The 18,513-nt window shown below is 34.6% G+C and overlaps 1 protein-coding gene across 4 annotated transcripts; it reads left to right on the top strand.

The window, feature by feature from the left end:
• Positions 1-517: 517 nt before the first annotated feature.
• LOC106871018 (uncharacterized) lies at positions 518-17,434 on the top strand. Of its 4 annotated transcripts, none has more exons than XM_089347454.1 (10): positions 518-580; positions 2,355-2,448; positions 3,273-3,413; positions 6,039-6,120; positions 7,344-7,475; positions 8,640-8,745; positions 11,342-11,399; positions 12,480-12,655; positions 14,693-14,835; positions 16,161-17,434. In XM_089347454.1, the coding sequence occupies exons 3-10, from the start codon at positions 3,277-3,279 to the stop codon at positions 17,349-17,351; spliced, it is 2,025 nt and encodes a 674-aa protein (XP_089203580.1). In that variant the 5' UTR covers positions 518-580; positions 2,355-2,448; positions 3,273-3,276; the 3' UTR covers positions 17,352-17,434. The 4 variants fall into 4 exon arrangements, with proteins under 4 accessions (XP_089203580.1, XP_089203581.1, XP_014772763.1 ...); XM_089347455.1 differs by lacking the exon at positions 518-580 and adding an exon at positions 1,010-1,987; XM_014917277.3 differs by lacking the exon at positions 518-580 and having other exon boundaries at positions 2,262-2,448.
• Positions 17,435-18,513: the final 1,079 nt, after the last annotated feature.

The raw sequence follows: 18,513 nt of genomic DNA, 5'->3' as shown, positions 1-18,513 counted from the left end.
TTTCTGCCAATGTGACAATCTAAGGAAAACTGAATATCATATTAAAGTTAACTACATAAATAAGTAGATTTTCTTCAACGTGTAGTAACGTTGTAGTTAGGTATTAGTACTTCTTTGTCTTTAGGGCCCCAAATAAGTGAAAATATTCACTTTGTCAGACGCTTCTTCGTTTTCAAGGGCATCGTGAAAGTGAAATATACATTTTTTTTGTCTAAGTCAAAAAGTGAAAGTGTTTTCATGAGCAAAAAGCCAATTTTATTTATTTACTTTTTTTGTAATTAATTTAAATGGTGACACCGACATTTCCAATTTGAATTGCATTTTGAATAGATGCTTTTCACATGTTAGGCAGTTTTCTTTAAATAGGCTCCCAAATGCTATTTCATGTTCGCTACGTCATACGTCCAATAATAAATAAGAATCTTCTATGATACACTAAAGTTAGTGAAAATTCCTTGTGATAAACTCTTTTAGTATAACCTTCTAAATATGCATGATGTGGATATTTAGTGAGCTTCGTATCTTCACCACAACCAGACTAAGTCAAATGCGATGAAGAAGGTCACGTTTTTGCAGAAAAGTAAATGTACCTTATGTATTTCCTGCTAATCGTTTTCTTTTTTGTTAACGTTCGATATTGTTATGAAATTAATAACCATGTTTTGTAATTACAAAATATTTGGTGGATCCAATTTAATGAGAACTTCACAATGGATATTTAATATATAGCCCAGTCATTCTCACACTGTTAAATAACCGTTCCACAAAAACATACTTAAAGAAATGATAGCACAAGTTCTGCTCCTCAACCCCCCCACCCCCAATAAGGAAGCAAAATAAAATTTTTTTCACCACCATGGTGGTTGGTGTTGGTGAGCAAACTTAAAACAATCTTAATTGAATTAAACATAATTTGCCCGCCCCCTTTTCAATCCCTCACTAATCTTTACATCCACCTGAGGGGAAATTGATCCTGCAGTGACTACTGTTCAATATTTTACATTCGTTTATTGACTGTTTCATTTTGTAAAGCACTTTCATGTTTTTTTTTTAATTTTATTTATTGCCCGGAAAATATTTTTAGTGAAGTAGAAACTTACTTTCAGAGACCGTGGAGACGAAGAAGTGCTGAGTTCAAGAAACATCTTTACTAAAATATTAAGATAAATCGTTTAAATTATTTTAAAACAGAAGAGGGGGTGGATAATTGTTGATATCTTTCCACTACCAACTAGAGGGAAGTCGTTAAACTAATTGCTTTGATTGAAGATTATAAAGTAACTGGGCGATAATTAAGAGACTAGTCTCATTTACATTGCGGAAGATAAAACGGGAGAAATTATGAAATGCATGTAATTTTATCCGATCGTTTTATCCAAACAAAAGTAATAAATATTATACGGTTGAACTCGGATCACAGGAAAGCTAATTGTATATTTTTGGAAAATAATCTAAAACTAACTTCTAATAAAAATCATAAAGTAAATTCAAGGACATTATAAAGTTTATATATAGATAAGAAAATTACTTATAAGAATCGTAATGAATAAAGAACAACCACCATCATTCGAAAGAGCAACTGAAAATGAAACCAGTGAATCAGTTATATATTTCATTGGACGCCATAACTTCAGCAATCTGCGTTGCAAAACTTTCTTGAATGTGTTACTACAAAGTAAATGTTCAGCTGGTTTCATTATATATCGTAATATAGGCTTATTAAAGTTTACAGAAAAGTTGGGAAAGTATTTTACAATTTTACATGTGAAATAGAGAATAATCAAACCTTACAACTGTTGTTACACTTTAAATTACGGAAAATATCTTTCAAAATATAAAATAATCGTGGCACGAGGCATCGAAGTTACTTATTTTCTATAAATTCCGAGAATAAATCAATCCAAACTTTCACCAAGTTCCTAAAGCAAAAGATTTCAGCGAATCTTACATCTGAACAAAGGAAAAATAGTAAAAGATAACTTTCAAGGTAGACATTTAGCAAAATTCAAACAACCATAAATTGTTCGAAACTGAGGTTTCTAGCTTTATATAAAATTTCGTGTTAAGTCTGCATTGTGATTTTCAGAAACTATTGAGCTATCGTCTCTATAATGCTATAATTTAGATGACTTTAAAATTGATAAATGCTATTTAAAATTAAATATTATTATATTTTGATCAAAACTATTGTTTTCGTTATAGATAATAAATAGTAAATCATAGAAATGCGTGACTAATATTATGATTAGTTCTCTAGCTTTATCCACTCCCTAGCTCTGTTTCGTTAATTGTGTAATCATTTAAGTGTTCACGTTTCGTAACTTTTCTTGTTTCTGTAATCCTTACTTTTCAAGCAATTCTGCAACTAAGCCTATTCTGATACTCATGATACATTCCAGTTTTAATACAAACCAAAGTAACCGACGGATTACCATAACTCTCCTCAGGGTAAGACTATATTTCATTCGTGGTAGAACTGTGATACATGTATGCCGTGAAACTATAATCTTTACCGTAAAGCCATTCCTTTTTCGTGTCGGTTGTTATTCCTGTATAAACTTCGTAATTTTAATATAGCTTTTTAATGTTGAGTCCTTTTGAAGAAAAATTTATATTAAAGTTATAAAGTTCATTGAGGTACTATTAGTTTATTAATTCTCATTATTATATTACTATCGTTTTTGATGTAATTGTTGTTCATCTGGCGAACGCTATGTAACGAATAGAATCCGCTATCCTGTCTCGAATCGTATTAGTTGTGAAAGATATAAATAGTTTACAATCAAATATCCTTCCCTTGAAGTTTTATAGACTGAAACATTTGTAAGAAATTATTACTAAACATTCTTAGCTACAGTTTTTATAATGCCGGGTTATAGACTTTTTCATTAATTTTATTATACCGGGGGCAAACGGTCGATTCAATCCACTATAACAATCCTCATCAAAAATCGGTTTCGTTCTAAATAGAGAAAGAATTAGCAGAGAAAATAGAATGATAGATTAATTGCTTAACAGTATTTAGTTTCGTTTTTCTGTTCTGAATCAAATCCGTCTGGGATTGATTTCGCGTTTCCCTCTTCATGGTCGATAAAGTAAGTACAAGTCGTGTACATGGGTCTATTCAATTGACTATACCACTCCTCTAGTAATGTGTACCAATGTAAGAAATTACTACTACTTATGTATCGTAAATATAATATAATGCCTAATTCAAGAATAACTGTCATTAAACTAATACATATATTGTTTTTGTTTTTTTTCTACTGCAGAAAAATGCCTTGTTGGTTTTTTGAAAAGAAAGACTTAAGAAACACTGCATCGTATCAAGATGGTATCTCACCAGAAGTTGAGGCACGGTATCGCCGAGAAGGTGCTCGTTTTATTTTAGATGCTGGTTCAAAAATGGGACTGTATCCTTTTCTCTCTCTCTCTCTCTCTCTCTCTTTTTTCTAGTAAAAAACTTGTAAAAAAATGTATATAATTGTGTTTGCAACTACTGAATTGTTTTAGTTATATATATATATATATATATATATATATATTGTAAATTCCCTAGTAAGACAGCATTCATTATTATAATTATTTAAATTTCGCCTACTTATAGGTCACCTACTCTGAAGTGGAAATTTATGAAAGAGAAGAACCATTTTAGAGCTCCAAGAATAACTGATTGGTCAGTTATGACTTGTTCATTCATATATTATCAGTGAAATCAATTGGCCTTTCAAGCATTAACACAACTGATAGACTTGAGATGATGTTTATTTCTTATTTATCTTAATAAACATTAGCCTCATTATTTCTTGACAAGAATTTCATAGACCCAAAGTTGACTTGTCCTAAATATAGTATAATTATTGACAGTGTATGATAAAAGGAGATGGTTAGTTCTTTAAATTCTCTTTTACTTGTTTCAGTCATTTAACTGTGACCATACTGGAGCACTGCCTTTAGACGAGCAAATCGACTCTAGAACTTATTCTTTGTATGCCTAGTACTTATTCAATCAGTTCCTTTTGCTGAACCACTAAGTTACAGGGATGTAAACACACTAGCATCGGTTGTCAAGCGATGTTGGTGGGACAAACACACACACACACACACACATATATATACAATGGGCTTTCAGTTTCCATCTACCAAATCCACTTTCAAGGCTTTCGTCGGCCCAGGGCTATAGTAGGAGACACTTGCCCCAGGTGCCATGCAGTGGGACTGAAATCGGAACCATGTAGTTGGTAAGCAAGCTACTTACCACACAACCACTCCTGCACCTATTGCTCATAATGTCTTCATATTTTTTCTTATTTGCAAGATAAACAAACCCCAAAAATACTTTATATTCTACAAACTCAAGCTGCAATTAGATTGGTTTGGGGAAAATGAATGGAGGATGTATTTGACTTGTAATGTGGCATGTTCAAATCCAGTGTTGAATAATGCAACAGCATTAATAACAGAAAATGCTATTCGTACATCTGTTTGAAAAGATAGTAAATACATTTTTAAAAAAACAAGGTATTTACGAATGCAGTATTGTCTCTGTGATTAAGAAATTTGCTTTCCCAGCTACATGGTTTTGGGTTCTGTTGCACTTCATGGCACTTTGGGCAAATACATTCTATTAAAGCTTTTGGTTCAACCAAAGTCTTGTGAGTGAACTTTGTAGACAAAAACTGGAAAAAAATCTATTGTGTGTGGGTTTGTGTATCCTTGTTTTGGCATTCTTGAAAACCAGTATGCTAGCATTAAAATTTGGATGTTAAAACTATGATGACAATAAATATACTGCTACCTCCCCAGATGATTAAAGGTGCACCAGTATGTTTTTATTCTGTGTTGGATCTCATTGGTATCTGCATTCTGTAATAAATGACTACCCAGATATTGGAAGTGCTTTACATTTTCCTCCATCTATCCATATATATGAATGACTAAACAGGGTTCCTACCTGTTGAGTACTTGTTAATGCAAAACTTTGTGTTGCCAGTAGAGCAATATTCTCATATGTGTCTACATGTCATTAATTGTCTGTGGAAGTTGCACTATGGCATTATCTGTGTACTGATGTTGTCATGGCCTTTGTTTTGGCATGGAGTCTGCTAGGATTGAATACTTTACTATCTGCAGTATGAGATCTATATGTCAGGTGTGGATCTGTTCATAATGAGCTTAGGTATATATTTTTTCTGTGGTTTAATGAGTAAGAAGTGGCTCTGCACATGATCTTTGCAAATTCTCTGAAATTAATGAGATTAAAATAATGTTTAGTTAGAACAACTGCATGGAAAACATGAATGGGTGAGAATTCAAGACAGTTGTTGCTGAGAGGGAAGGATTTTTGAAGCAGTTCTATGTGTATTAGCTGCCATGATCCTCTAGCTGTGTTCAATGCAATAAAGAATTCATTACTCTCTCATAACTTGGCCTATGTATAAGAAATTGCATTGGTGTACTTGTACTTGATACACTTTACCATTACCATTTCTCTACTGCTAATCAGCATTCCTTCTTCTCTTGATATCCATCACTCGCTCTTGCCATTGTCTACTGCTAACTATCATTCCCTTCCACACAATTGCTCTCTGTTTCTACCATGATACCTTTGCTCCCTTCAACCACTTATGCTGATCCATCTGTCATTGCTCTCTCATCAACTCACCTTCTAGTCACATTGTCTGCCATTGAAACCAAGCCAAAATAAAATGAGTGAGATGTGATCCTCTAACCCACCTAGGAAGGTAGTAACTCTAAATAAAATCTGATTTAGACAATCCATCCAACTCTTTCCAGCAGGAAAAGTGGACATAAAATGGACTAACACTTTGGTACATGATTCCATTGTTCCTTACACACAATAATTTTGAGATTAAACTGGAATCATCTCATTTAATGATTAAGAAATTTTATCACCTTCTTATCTACGTATTTATTTTTCATAATATATTTTCTCTTATTTTAGGAAAGTGATAAGGAAAAGAATCATTTTGTTTTTGCTTGATTAATGTAACCTATTTTTCTTAACATTGTCACAGAAGATTTGATACATGTGGTACAGGTGTGGTATATTTCCACAGATTTTATATGTTGCATTCATTCCGAGAGTTCCATCGTTATGTAAGTAAAAAATAAAAATACTTATTAAAATATAATAGTTGTTGGGCTAGGGTATTCTGTTAAGGCGGATGAGAGGCAGTTCTTCTGGCTTTTATAAACCCTCCCAGACTGGTGAAATTAATGTGGTTGAGATTCATTTTGTAGGTCAATGTCTGCAGGAAAAGTGTACATAGGGAGGAAATTCCATGGGGGTTGCAGTCATAGGAAGGAACAATTAGATGAAGTATTTAATACAAATGATAAGTAGGCCTGGGTGGTAATGATATCCAACTTGCTGGTTCAGAAGAGTCAAGGCTGTAGTAATAATAATAAAAGAAGCAAAATGTTGAAATTATGCCTCACAAGGCTTGTGATTGCAGAATGTTGGTGAGGATCATTGACCAACAGTTGAATGAACTTCTTTCGGTTGAGATTTTAAAATGTATGTGTTGCAGCAGCATCCCATACATATAAGCACAAATTTAACCACAGCCTTTGTCTTGTATGCTATGATGAGGTACAACCAGCTTGTTCATTCACTCATGTTGACAGCAAATTTTACTCCTACATATAATGGTTGAGCAATCAGTTGGAAGGGCATCAGTTGTAGAATCTATTACAATAGTATACATATGTATACTATTTGGATATATATCTAAATTTACAAATATCATCCCATATTAGCTTACATGAAAGATGGATGTAGATTCAGTATTCTTCTAAAGGCAAAATTTTTGTTTATGAAGATTTAGCCATCATATGGAACCAGTCAGGGGCCCAATTGCATAATTGAAGTCAAGTTTTGATTAGAGACTTCAGCTTGTACAAAATATATTTTGGAACATCAAATGGAAATTTGACATCAACTTGACAGGAACATAATGTAGATAGGGATAGTGTAAATATACACTTTAAAGTTGAGGTTAGTAGTGTGGAAATTATTAAAATATCTATAAGATATTTGGTATTAAATCATTGGGAAATAAATAAATCAAAACGAAGCTTCACTAAAATCGTTTTTATGGTCTTAGAAATCATCTTGGTTTCATATAGCTTAATTTTACCTTTAACTGTATACACACATTTCAAATACGCTTCAGTCTTTTTTTTATTTTTCTTATAGAATGCATTTGCTATTTTTAATAATGTTTGTAATAGAATGAGTTATATTTAGCAGTTATTAAAAAAAATATGAATATTATATTTATAAAAATTTCAGTAATTTTTCTGGTGTTTGTTATTAGGTAACTGGAGCTTGTTGCTTATTCCTCGCTGGGAAGGTTGAAGAAACACCAAAGAAATGTAAAGATATCATTAAAATATGTCAAAGTTTACTGACACCTCAGCAGTTTGCTGTTTTTGGAGATGATCCTAAAGTAAGTGAAGGCATTTAGAAAATCTCTTTTTCAACCTCTACATTTACAGATTATTGTATGTACAAAATGGAAAACACTTGTTGGCAAGTCAAAGATGACAACTAAATATTGTTACCATTGATTTTTTTTTCCACGGTCGTAGAAATTCATAAGATTACTTGAAGTAATTCAGTGATCTAATACACTTAGTATGCCATGGTTTGTCTAACTCGTAACAAATGATAGTGTTTGCAGTGAACTTTGTTGCTATAACTGTTTTATCTTTGTCTTGAAATGATTAAGACATAGGACCTGCAATTTCAAATATAATACAAGTTTGCATTAACCCTTTCGAATTCAGATTGATCTGTCAACTGTAAAAGATTTATTCACAGTATTTTGAGTTAATCATGCGTTATTTCATAGCTTCAAGATTTTGATGATACAATTGTTTATTTTTAATTTGACATTGTAAGGTAGATGTGAGAGGCCAAATCTGGATACTTTGATCCACTCTGCCTTCTTCCAACTGTTAAACATGGAGGAGGATCTGTGACGATCTGGGGGTTATATCTTGGAAATCTACCAGCTCAATGGTTTCCCTTCATGGCAGAATTAATAGTCAAGATCATTTAAGCATTTTATCTGATCAAATTCATCTTATGGTTGCGGAACTGTTTCCAGAGGGAAACACAATTTTTCAGGATGACAATGCACCAATTTACACAGCTAGAATGGCACGAGGAACATTTTAGTGAAGTTGAACATCTTATCTGGCCACCACAGTCTCCAGATCTCAATATTATTGAACATTTATTGTGCATTTTAGAAAAACAAATAAGGAGTTGATATCCTCCACCATCATCACTACAAGAACTGGAGACAGTTTTAGCTGAAGAATGGACAAAAATTCCTTTGGAAACAATTCAATCTTTGTACAAGTCCATACCTCGTAGAATTCAAGCTGTAATTACTGCCAAAGTTGGTCTTACCCCATATTAAAATAAATTTGTTTGCAATTTTAAGGTGTTTCCATTATTTTGTCCAACCCCTGTATTTCATACCCAGGTTTACATTTTGTTTCCAAGCAGTAATCTGTGCTAAAAGTCTCCCTCTCTGTCTCTCTCGTACACACATCTGCATCTCTGTCAAAGCTTTTGTTTACACTTTTACTCTCTTTTTTAGGAAGAAGTGATGACTCTTGAAAGAATTTTGTTACAGACAATCAAATTTGACTTGCGTTTGGAGCATCCATATAGTTTTCTTCTAAAATTTGCCAAAATTTTAAAAGGTAAGTTCCTTATTGCTCTTAACAGTCATTGAAAGATGTAATTTATGATAACAAAATTGTTTTATGTAACTTGAAGTATTTTGTCCAAATGCAGTTTGGTAACTTCTACTATGAATTAGAGTAATTTATAGATTATGTATAGTATGAAAACTTCCTTTTCGAGGGTAGCATGTCACAATATTATATGGGAATGTTAGTTACAGTGATTACTTTTCTCTCAGGAAGACCTGTTCACAGCTCATTTTATATTAAATGAGTATTTAAGTCATCCACTATTTTCCTTAGGTGGATATGTGTGTTAAACTTATGTTTCAGTTTATTTAATTATTAACATCATAATTGGTTTAATATTTCCCTACCTATTTAAGCCAGTTGTCATTTCATTTACATCTGTTTCTCAGGATGTGTATTACACATCTGCTTATGGCTGTGTACTTCACTCTGCAACTACATTGTTCTGAGTTTGAGCCTACTGTGCAGCACCTTGAGTGTATGTCTTGTAACTTAGTCTCAAGTTAACCAATGTTTTGTGGGTAAAAATTGGTTGACAGAAACAATATGGAAGTCTGCCACATGTATGTCATCATCATTTTAACATCTACTTTTCCATATTTGCTTGGGTTAGAAGGAACTCTTTGAGGCAGACATTCTATGATTGGATGCCCTTTCTATTGCCAACCCTTATCTGCTTCTAAGTAAGTTAATATTTCCCCCTGGCCAGGCATGTTTGTCATGGAAGACTGGAACCTAACAGCACCACTTGTATGACAGTGATGCTCATAAGTCAACAATATCTGAACTTTAAAAAAAGAGAAAAAAATATGTACTTATGATATACTTCAATCGGGAAAGAATTTAAACATGAAAAAAAGATATAATTTAAATTTAAAACGAACTGGTACTAAAGTTAACATGTCTGAAAATGATATAAATAAATTTTGTTGTAAATTTAAAGCCAAACTTATTGAATATAATGCAGAAAATATCTTTAACACAAATGAAACTGCATTGGTCTACAAAAAATTGCCGACTAAAAGTTATGTTTTTCCTAACAATGATAATACAAAATTAAAGAAATCAAGAGAGAGAATTATAATATTATTAACATGTAGTGCAACTGGTGACAAGTTAAAACCCCTTTTTATTGGAAAAAGTCTTAAACCTCGTTGTTTCAAGAATATTGACATTTTGGAACGGGAATTTTATTATAAAAACAACAATATGGCATGGATGATGAAAAACATATTTTCATTTTACCTAAAAAAAATCGATTACGAATTTTTTAAAGAACAGAAAACAGTATTATTGCTCCTTGGTAATGCAGCATGCCACAAACAACAAAGCTTTTCAAATATAGAACTTTTTTTTCTACTCCTGAACACAACTACAAATTGACAACCTTTAGACCAAGGAATAATTTGGTCATTCAAGTGCAACTACAGTATGATTTTTATTAAAAGTTTGGTTAATAAAGATGCAAAAGTGTCAATTCAAAAGGAACATCATTATTGGGTGGTATTTTTTGGTCAGTCCAGGCATGGGATTTGGTTGTAAAAGAGACAATTGTAAATTGCTGGAAAAATTCATGTCTCCTAATACAGAATTCAAATGAGTGGAGATTTTAACATCAGTTGGATTGAGTTTAGAAAATGGGGAATATGAGTTGTACTTCAGGAACTTAAGGAATTAAAGTATGATACCGTTACTTAAACTGAACTAAAAAGTTATGAAATCCAGATGAAACAAAAAATTTTACAAGTCAGATGATAAATTCCAAATCTAAATAATGATATGGAAGAGGAAAGCTGATTTTAAAAACTACTTTAAATTAATCAATGAACTTAAAATTCTCAGTTCAGTGGTTTATCCTGTAAGTTTAAAGCACATGTTCAGCAGAAAAAGATAGTAACAGCCTACTTAACAGTAGAAAGAGACAAAAAAAGATTTTTGAATTTATGACACCTGCAAAGAAGAATTGAGCATCATAGATAAGAACACAAATCTTAAATTTAAATTTTTACATCTTTTGTTTTTACATTGTTTTTCTTTTTTTCGTTTTTTTGTTTTTTTTTCATAATGTCAAAATAACCAACTTTTCTTTTAAAATGTTATTAAAAAATCATAAGGTAAATAAATACCTGAAAACAACTTAAATTCATGACTTTTTCTCAAAAAAAAAGTTTGTTATTGACATATTTATATTAAAAACTCACTCAATTACGAACTTTCAAAAATTTCGTGAAACAAAAAGTTCATTATTGACAGGTTAGACTGTATGTGTGTGTATGTGTATATATATATATATATATATATAATACCACAGGCTTCTTTCAGTTTCTGTCTACCCAATCCACTCAGAAGGTTCTGGTCAGCCCAGGCTATAGTAGGTGAAACTTGTTCCAGGTGCCACATGGTTGGGAAGCAAGCCTCTTGCCACATACACAGCATATGTTTCTGGAAGAAGCCCAAAAGTTATTGGAATTATCATAACTTATTTTCTTTGTCTAAAGACCCTTTTTAAGAACTTCAGTGCAGAAATCGTTTTTATTGCCAGCTTTATCTTAATACAAAAAGATATTTATCTCTTATTTTTTAGGAGACAAAGCTAAAATCCAGAGTATGGTACAAATGGCTTGGACTTTTATCAATGACCAGTAAGTGTTTTGTTCTTTTTTCTGGCTTATATTAAAGAAAATTACAGTAAAATAAAAACAAAAAGGATAATTTAAAATATATTTGGACTCTACACATGAGAAACGAAAATACATGTCATATATTTCAGTTTCTATCAGTTATTGATTTACTATATTTGCAAGACATTAGGACATTATTTACATTTTGTTTACATCTCTTCTATTTTGTTCCATACTTATGTAAGTTGAACATGTTTACAAAGTCAGACATTTACAGTTTGTTTTACAGCCACATAATAAATCTTCTCTTAAATAGGTTAAGATAAATACATTGCCCGTTCCTTCTCTAAACTGTATAACTTCATATGTATACAAAGTTAAACAGGAGTGGCTGTGTGGTAAGTAGCTTGCTTACCAACCATATGGTTCTGGGTTGTCCCACTGCGTGGCACCTTGGGCAAGTGTCTTCTGCTATAGCCTCGGGCCGACCAAAGCCATGTGAGTGGATTTGGTAGACAGAAACTGAAAGAAGCCCGTCATATATGTATATGTTTGTGTGTCTATGTTTGTCCCCCCAACATCACTTGACAACCGATGCTGTTGTGTTTACGTCCCTGTCACTTAGCAGTCCGGCAAGAGAGACTGATAGGATAAGTACTAGGCTTCCAAAGAAGAAGTCCTGGGTTCGATTTGCTCGACTAAAGGCGGTGCTCCAGCATGGCTGCAGTCAAATGACTGAAACAAATAAAAGAATAAAAGAAAAAGTCTACTGTGTGGTAAATAGATGGCATACGGAAAATTGTTAAGTGCATGAAAGACAGTTGTTCTTGTGTGAACAAAATATGCTGGATGAAAAGGTGTGATGAGTTGATGGTATAGGCTACATGGATCAAATTCCACCATTAAAAACATGGGAAAAATATGTTAGATTTGTAAATAACGAACAAGATTCATTAGAGGTACAGGATCAACATGTATCAAGGAATGTTGACTAATCCAGTGGAAACTAATACAAAGATTAAAAATATTGAAACCAGTAAAAGTTGCTTGTACTCTATTTCCTTAATTCATTATGTAAATAATGTCATGCTATCATTTCAGTTTATGTACAACACTGTGTCTGCAGTGGGAAGCAGAGATTATTGCTGTGTCACTCATGTATCTAGCTAGTCGACTATCAAAATTTGATATCCAAGAATGGGATGGTAAACCACCTGGTAGCCGAATGAAATGGTGGGAATGGTTTGTAGAAGGTATTACCATGGAACTTATGGAAGGTTTGTAATATTTTTTGTTTTTTTTACAAGTTTGAAATAATATCTATTAACAATTTTTATTTCTAGGCTTCAGAGACAGCCTTACTAAAATAGATATGTATTGTGAATACATAAAACATGCAAAGGAGGTTTACTATAAGGCACCTGCACCTGACAAAGCATAATAAGTAAAGGAAATATGCAAGTTCTCAGAATATTAGGTTTTATTGATAAACTCTTACAATTAACACAGATAGATGTGGAAATATTGTGTTACAAACCTGTCCATCAATACTGGCATGAAATTTGGTAGCAGTAGCTGCTATTATTGTTATTAAAAGCAGTGGTTGGATAGCTTGACAAAACACTGAACAAAATTCTTTGGGATTAAGTTCCACCAGTGTTGATTTTCACCTTTTGTCCTTTCCAAGGTTCATCAACATCGTTTAACGTCCGTTTTCCATGCTGGCATGGGTTTGACGGTTTGACTGGGGTCTGGGAAGCCAGGAGGCTGCACCAGACTCCAGACTGATCTGGTAGTGTTTCTACAGCTGGATGCCCTTCCTAACGTCAACCATTCAGAGTGTAGTGGGTGCTTTTTATGTGCCAAGGGGGCTGGCAACAACCACGATTGGTTGGTGCTTTTTACATGCCACCAACACGGAAGCCAGTCAAGGCAGTGCTGGCATCGGCCACATTTGGATGGTGCTCTTTAAATGCCACCGGCACGGGGATCACAACTACAATTTCCATTTGATTTTGATGTACTTGACACAATAGGTCTCCTCAAACACGGCATGTCACTGTATGATCCAAGGTACTTTTGAGTGGGCTGGTTATGCCACACTGGTGTAGGATACAGCTGTGAACTCACTTTATTTGCCAGGTCTTCTCAGTCACAGCATATCTCCAGAGGTCTCGGTCTTTTGTCATTGCCTCTGTGAGGCGCAATGCTCGAAGGTCATGCTTCACCACCTCATCTCGTGTTTTCTTGGGTCTCCCTCTATCCCAGATTCTTTCCACTGTTTGGGAGTGGCACTTCTTCACACAGATCTCCTCATCCATCTGTAGTACATGACCATACCAACGCAAACGTCTCTCTTGCACACTACATCTGATGCTTCTTATGTCCAACATTTCTCTGTGGGCGCTTACACTCTGTCATGTGTGCACACTGACATTACACATCCAGCGGATCATGCTAGCTTCATTTCTTTTGAGCTTACGCATGTCTTCAGCAGTCACGGCCCATGTTTCATTGCTGTGAAGCATGGCAGTTCACACACATGCATCGTACAATCTACCTTTCACTCTGAGCAAGAAGCCCTTTGTCACCAGTAGGGTTAGAAGCTTTCTGAACTTTGCCCAGGCTATTCTTATTCTCATGGTAACACTCTCTGAGCATCCACCCACCCTCCACTACAAACTTGGTCACATAGGTAGCGGAAGCTATCAACTACTTCTAGTTTCTCTCCCTGGCATGTGATGGAATCTGTTTTCTGAGCATCTGTAGTGTTTATTGCCCCTGTGCATCTGCCGCGCACGAAAGCTATCTTCCTTTGATGCTGCTGCACCTCTTATGTGTCCATAGTTTACACTGAGTACATCTTATGGAGTTTCTATCTACACTTTTTCTACAGATCAAGCAGGGCTTATGCCTTTTTTTTAAAAACTTGTTTGTTAAGAAAGAGCTTGTTTGTTAGCAGTTTTCTAAATCGAGCATTTTCTCATTCAGATCAATAATTTTTTAATACACTTGAAGATTCCTCAAGTGAAAATTATCTGAAACAAATCTGAACAAACTGGAAAGGTTAATTTTCTGTGCACTCTTAAGTTAGTTTTGCTCTGTTACATTTTCGAATTGAAATCTGTTCCTTTCACTTGACTTATGATTATTTGAAGTAAAAGAGAAACTGTAAACTTAAAAATGACAAAGAATTTATTCAGTTTTTGAAATGTATCAAAGTTATGTGGGATCGAAAGTGAAACAAAACAAAAATTAATTTTCTACCTGTTTTGTATGTTTTGATTGGTTTATATTTTCCTCTTATTTCACAGATATATGCCATCAAGTTCTTGATTTATACTCCACAAACTCTCAGAAACGAGAAGAATCTCCACCCATGAATGCTCCACGTCAAAGCAATAACATATCGTCTAGTAAATCTCCACAGATGTCTGCTATTAAAAGATCCAAGGCTGTAAATATGTGTATTTTTTCTCTTCCATGTGTGAAAAAAATGTTCTTGGTTGAAGCTTAAATTTATCATAAAAATGTATTGCATATTTTAAAGATTTCTCAACCACATGGTTCCAGGTTCAGTCTGACTGCATGATACTTTGGGCAGGTGTCTTCTACAATAGCTTAGGCCTGACCAAAGCTTTGTTAGTGGTTTTGATAGGCAGAAACTGAAAGAAGTCTGTTGTGTGTGTGCGTGTTTGTCCCCATACCACCACTTAACCAATATTGGTTTGTTTACATCCCTGTAACTTTGTGGTTTGGTAAGAAGAGGCTTAACAAAAAACAAGTACTGGGATTGATTTTTTTTTTTTTTTTTTTTCTGTTAAACCCTTCAAATCGGTGCCTCAGCATGGCCAGAATCCAGAGACTAAAACAAGTAAAAGATAAACAAAGAAAATATGCCCACTATCCATTATTGGTTAAATAAAGGCTCCAGTACACTCTTTATTTTCATGTAGTGTGCTAAAGATGTGTCAACTTGGTGGAACTCAATATTCTCCAGGTTGCTGATTTTGACCACATTTTTCCAGGATTAGGTTATAAGTGAAATGGATTATATGAAAATCTTAACAGTTCAGCTTGTGTTGTTTCCATACTGAAGAATAACTTGTACCATATTTTAGTGATATTTTCAGTGAAACTGCTATTAGAATTTCGATCAGAAGTATTTAATCTCTTGTATTACATTATTGTAATTGATAAGCTGCACAGTCATGATCAAGCCAGTTTTACCCAATATATACTCTTTTACTCTTTTACTTGTTTCAGTCATTTGACTGCGGCCATGCTGGAGCACCGCCTTCAGTCGAGCAAATCGACCCCAGGACTTATTCTTTGTAAGCCTAGTACTTATTCTATCGGTCTCTTTTGCCGAACCACTAAGTTACAGGGACGTAAACACACCAGCATCGGTTGTCAAGCGATGTTGGGGGGACAAACACAGACACACATACACATATACGACAGGCTTCTTTCAGTTTCCGTCTACCAATCCACTCACAAGGCTTTGGTCGGCCCGAGGCTATAGTAGGATACACTTGCTCAAGATGCCATGCAGTGGGAATGAACCCGGAACCATGTGGTTGGTAAGCAAGCTACTTACCACACAGCCACTCCTGTGCCTCTATGTCAGATATATTCGATCTAAAATAAAATATTGCTTTATTCAATTGTGATATTGCTGTTCTTTTAAGATAGAATTGTATGAATTACATAAATTTATTTATATTTTATGTTATTTTTTATAGGAAAGTAATTTTGTTGTTTTATTTTATTTCCTGCCAGACACCTCCATCTCCATCAGAACCCCCTGCAAAACAAAGCAGGAGTTTAAGAAATGATGCTTCTTCTTCATCATCATCCTCCTCTGAGATGCCAGTTAATGACGACAACAACAACAACAAACGTAGCTCAGCTCAGCAGCAGCAACCACAGCTACAACAACAACAACAGCAGCAGCAGCAATCTACTTCTTGTTCAAGCTCCAAGACCTCCCCTGTGTCTTCTAATACACCTTCATCTGGATTTTCCAAATCTGTAGCATCAATAACAGTTCAATCTACATCACAGAACCTGCCACTACAGCCACAACCCTCTCAACAGCAAAATCCAACTCTATCACAACAGTTACCTGGACAAAATATCGGTCAACCAATCGGAGCCATTACAGGTCAAAATATTGTGAACCAGCCTTCAGGTTCACTGATTCCTGTGAATGATAACCAAAATGTCAACAGTGAAAACTTTTCCCAGTATAACCCATATATGACATCACAGATGTATTCTTCCTCTTTCATGTCACATGAGGGAGCACAGTCTATTCAGTCATTAATCAGCCAAAGCCGGCCATCGCAAGTAGCTGATATTCAGTCTGGATCGGTTAACCCTCCAGCATCACAGTATCCACCTCCACCCCCACCAGCTGGAACTTATCAAGTTCCACCATTCCCTCCGCAACCAGCAGCTGCCTTTACTCCCACAACCAGACCCTATCCACCACCAGGAACCTTGCCTCCACAAAATGCTAATTTGTATCAATACCCTCCTCCTGCCCCACCTGGTACATATCCTCCACAGGGTGCTACAGCAGTGCCTCCTACAAGTGGCCCACCACCTCCACCACCACCACCTAATCTCAGTGGTAATTACCAAGCCCCTAACTACCCTCCTCCCTTACAGACCAATTATCAACCCAACTACCCACCCCCGCCAACCCAACCTTACGCTGATTCACCAGCTGCTTACAAGCCACAATTAACTCCAGGAAAACCTTCAGCTAACTTGTACCAGCAACCACCACCACCACATTATCCTCCCCCCGCTGGGTATTCAGCACCCCCTCCTCCAGGAACCACAAGCCCAAGCCGCCTGCCACTACCTCGAAATACTTTACCGCCAGTTCAAAATAAGATGAATGCAAACGCAAATCCTGGCCTAGCCACAGTAAGAATAACAGGTCGACAAAACAGAAGATAGGAACAAATTATTTTAGAATTTCTATTTCATTCCAGGCCAATGTCTCTGTATTTGCTTTGTAATATATGAATCCTTTCTACAAAGTTATGTCTTGAGTTTTCTTTCATGTTTTTTTTTGCTTGTTTTTTGTTTTATTTCAGATTTATTCTTTTCATGAGATTTACTCATTTAACTAAGCACCCTGATAGTATAGATCTCAAATATCACTTTTCCGCCCCCCCCCCCTCTTTTGTGTTTTATTATTATTTGAATTGGTGGACTTGTTGGTACACCAGACGAAATGCCTTACAGTATTTATTCTAGATCTTACATTCTGAATTCAAACCCCTCTGAGATCAACTTTGTAATCCTTTCAGGATCAATAAAATAAAGTACCTGTCAAGTACTGGAGTCAATGGTACCTTTCCCCTTGAAATTGCTGGCCTTGTACCTAATTATAACAATGATTATTATTTGGCTTGACAGAATCATTAGCACATGAGACAAATGCCTTGTGCCATTTGTTCATCTCCACATTTCAAATTCAAATTCCACCAGAGTCAACTTTGCCTTTCACCTTCCAGGACTAATAAAATATGGTTACCAATCAAGTACTGAATTAACACTCATCACTTAAAATTGGTGACCTTATGCCTAAATTAGGAACCATTGTTGTTGTTAATAATAATAATGTGAGTTAAGTCCATGTCTTACTTTGATAGGTTTTGGCTAGTATTGGCCCAGGCCATTAGACTTTCTGTCTGATCTTGAACTGCTTGTTATAAAACAGCTGTTCTGAAATCTATTCAAAACTGATAGACATTTCTAATTAGTGCTATGTATGTATTGTATCATAAAAAGCTTCATTATTTATCAATTTTATTCATATTTCATTATGCCAACTTTTATTTAGGTTTGATAGGGAATCTTCATATAGTATATTTAGAATAAGTCACTTGCTCTAAACTATGTCCATGGATGAAGCTGGATTTAGAAGATAAAGCTAACAGACCATCTATAAATGTTAGTGCTGTTGTTTACAGTGGTAAGTTAATTATATTGTGTGATTTAAGAAATTTTTTCTACTGATGCAAAAGGTTTGGTGACAGAATACAAACTATGTAATAATCATCAGCATGATATTGTTAAACTATATATATATATATATATATATATATATATA

This window comes from Octopus bimaculoides, chromosome 2 (assembly GCF_046866305.1).
Source record: "Octopus bimaculoides isolate indiv1 chromosome 2, ASM4686630v1, whole genome shotgun sequence".
In the NCBI taxonomy this organism is placed as follows: Eukaryota; Metazoa; Mollusca; class Cephalopoda; order Octopoda; family Octopodidae; genus Octopus; species Octopus bimaculoides.
The sequence above is the reverse complement of the archived record's forward strand: the minus strand, read 5'-3'. Positions and strand labels throughout refer to the sequence as shown.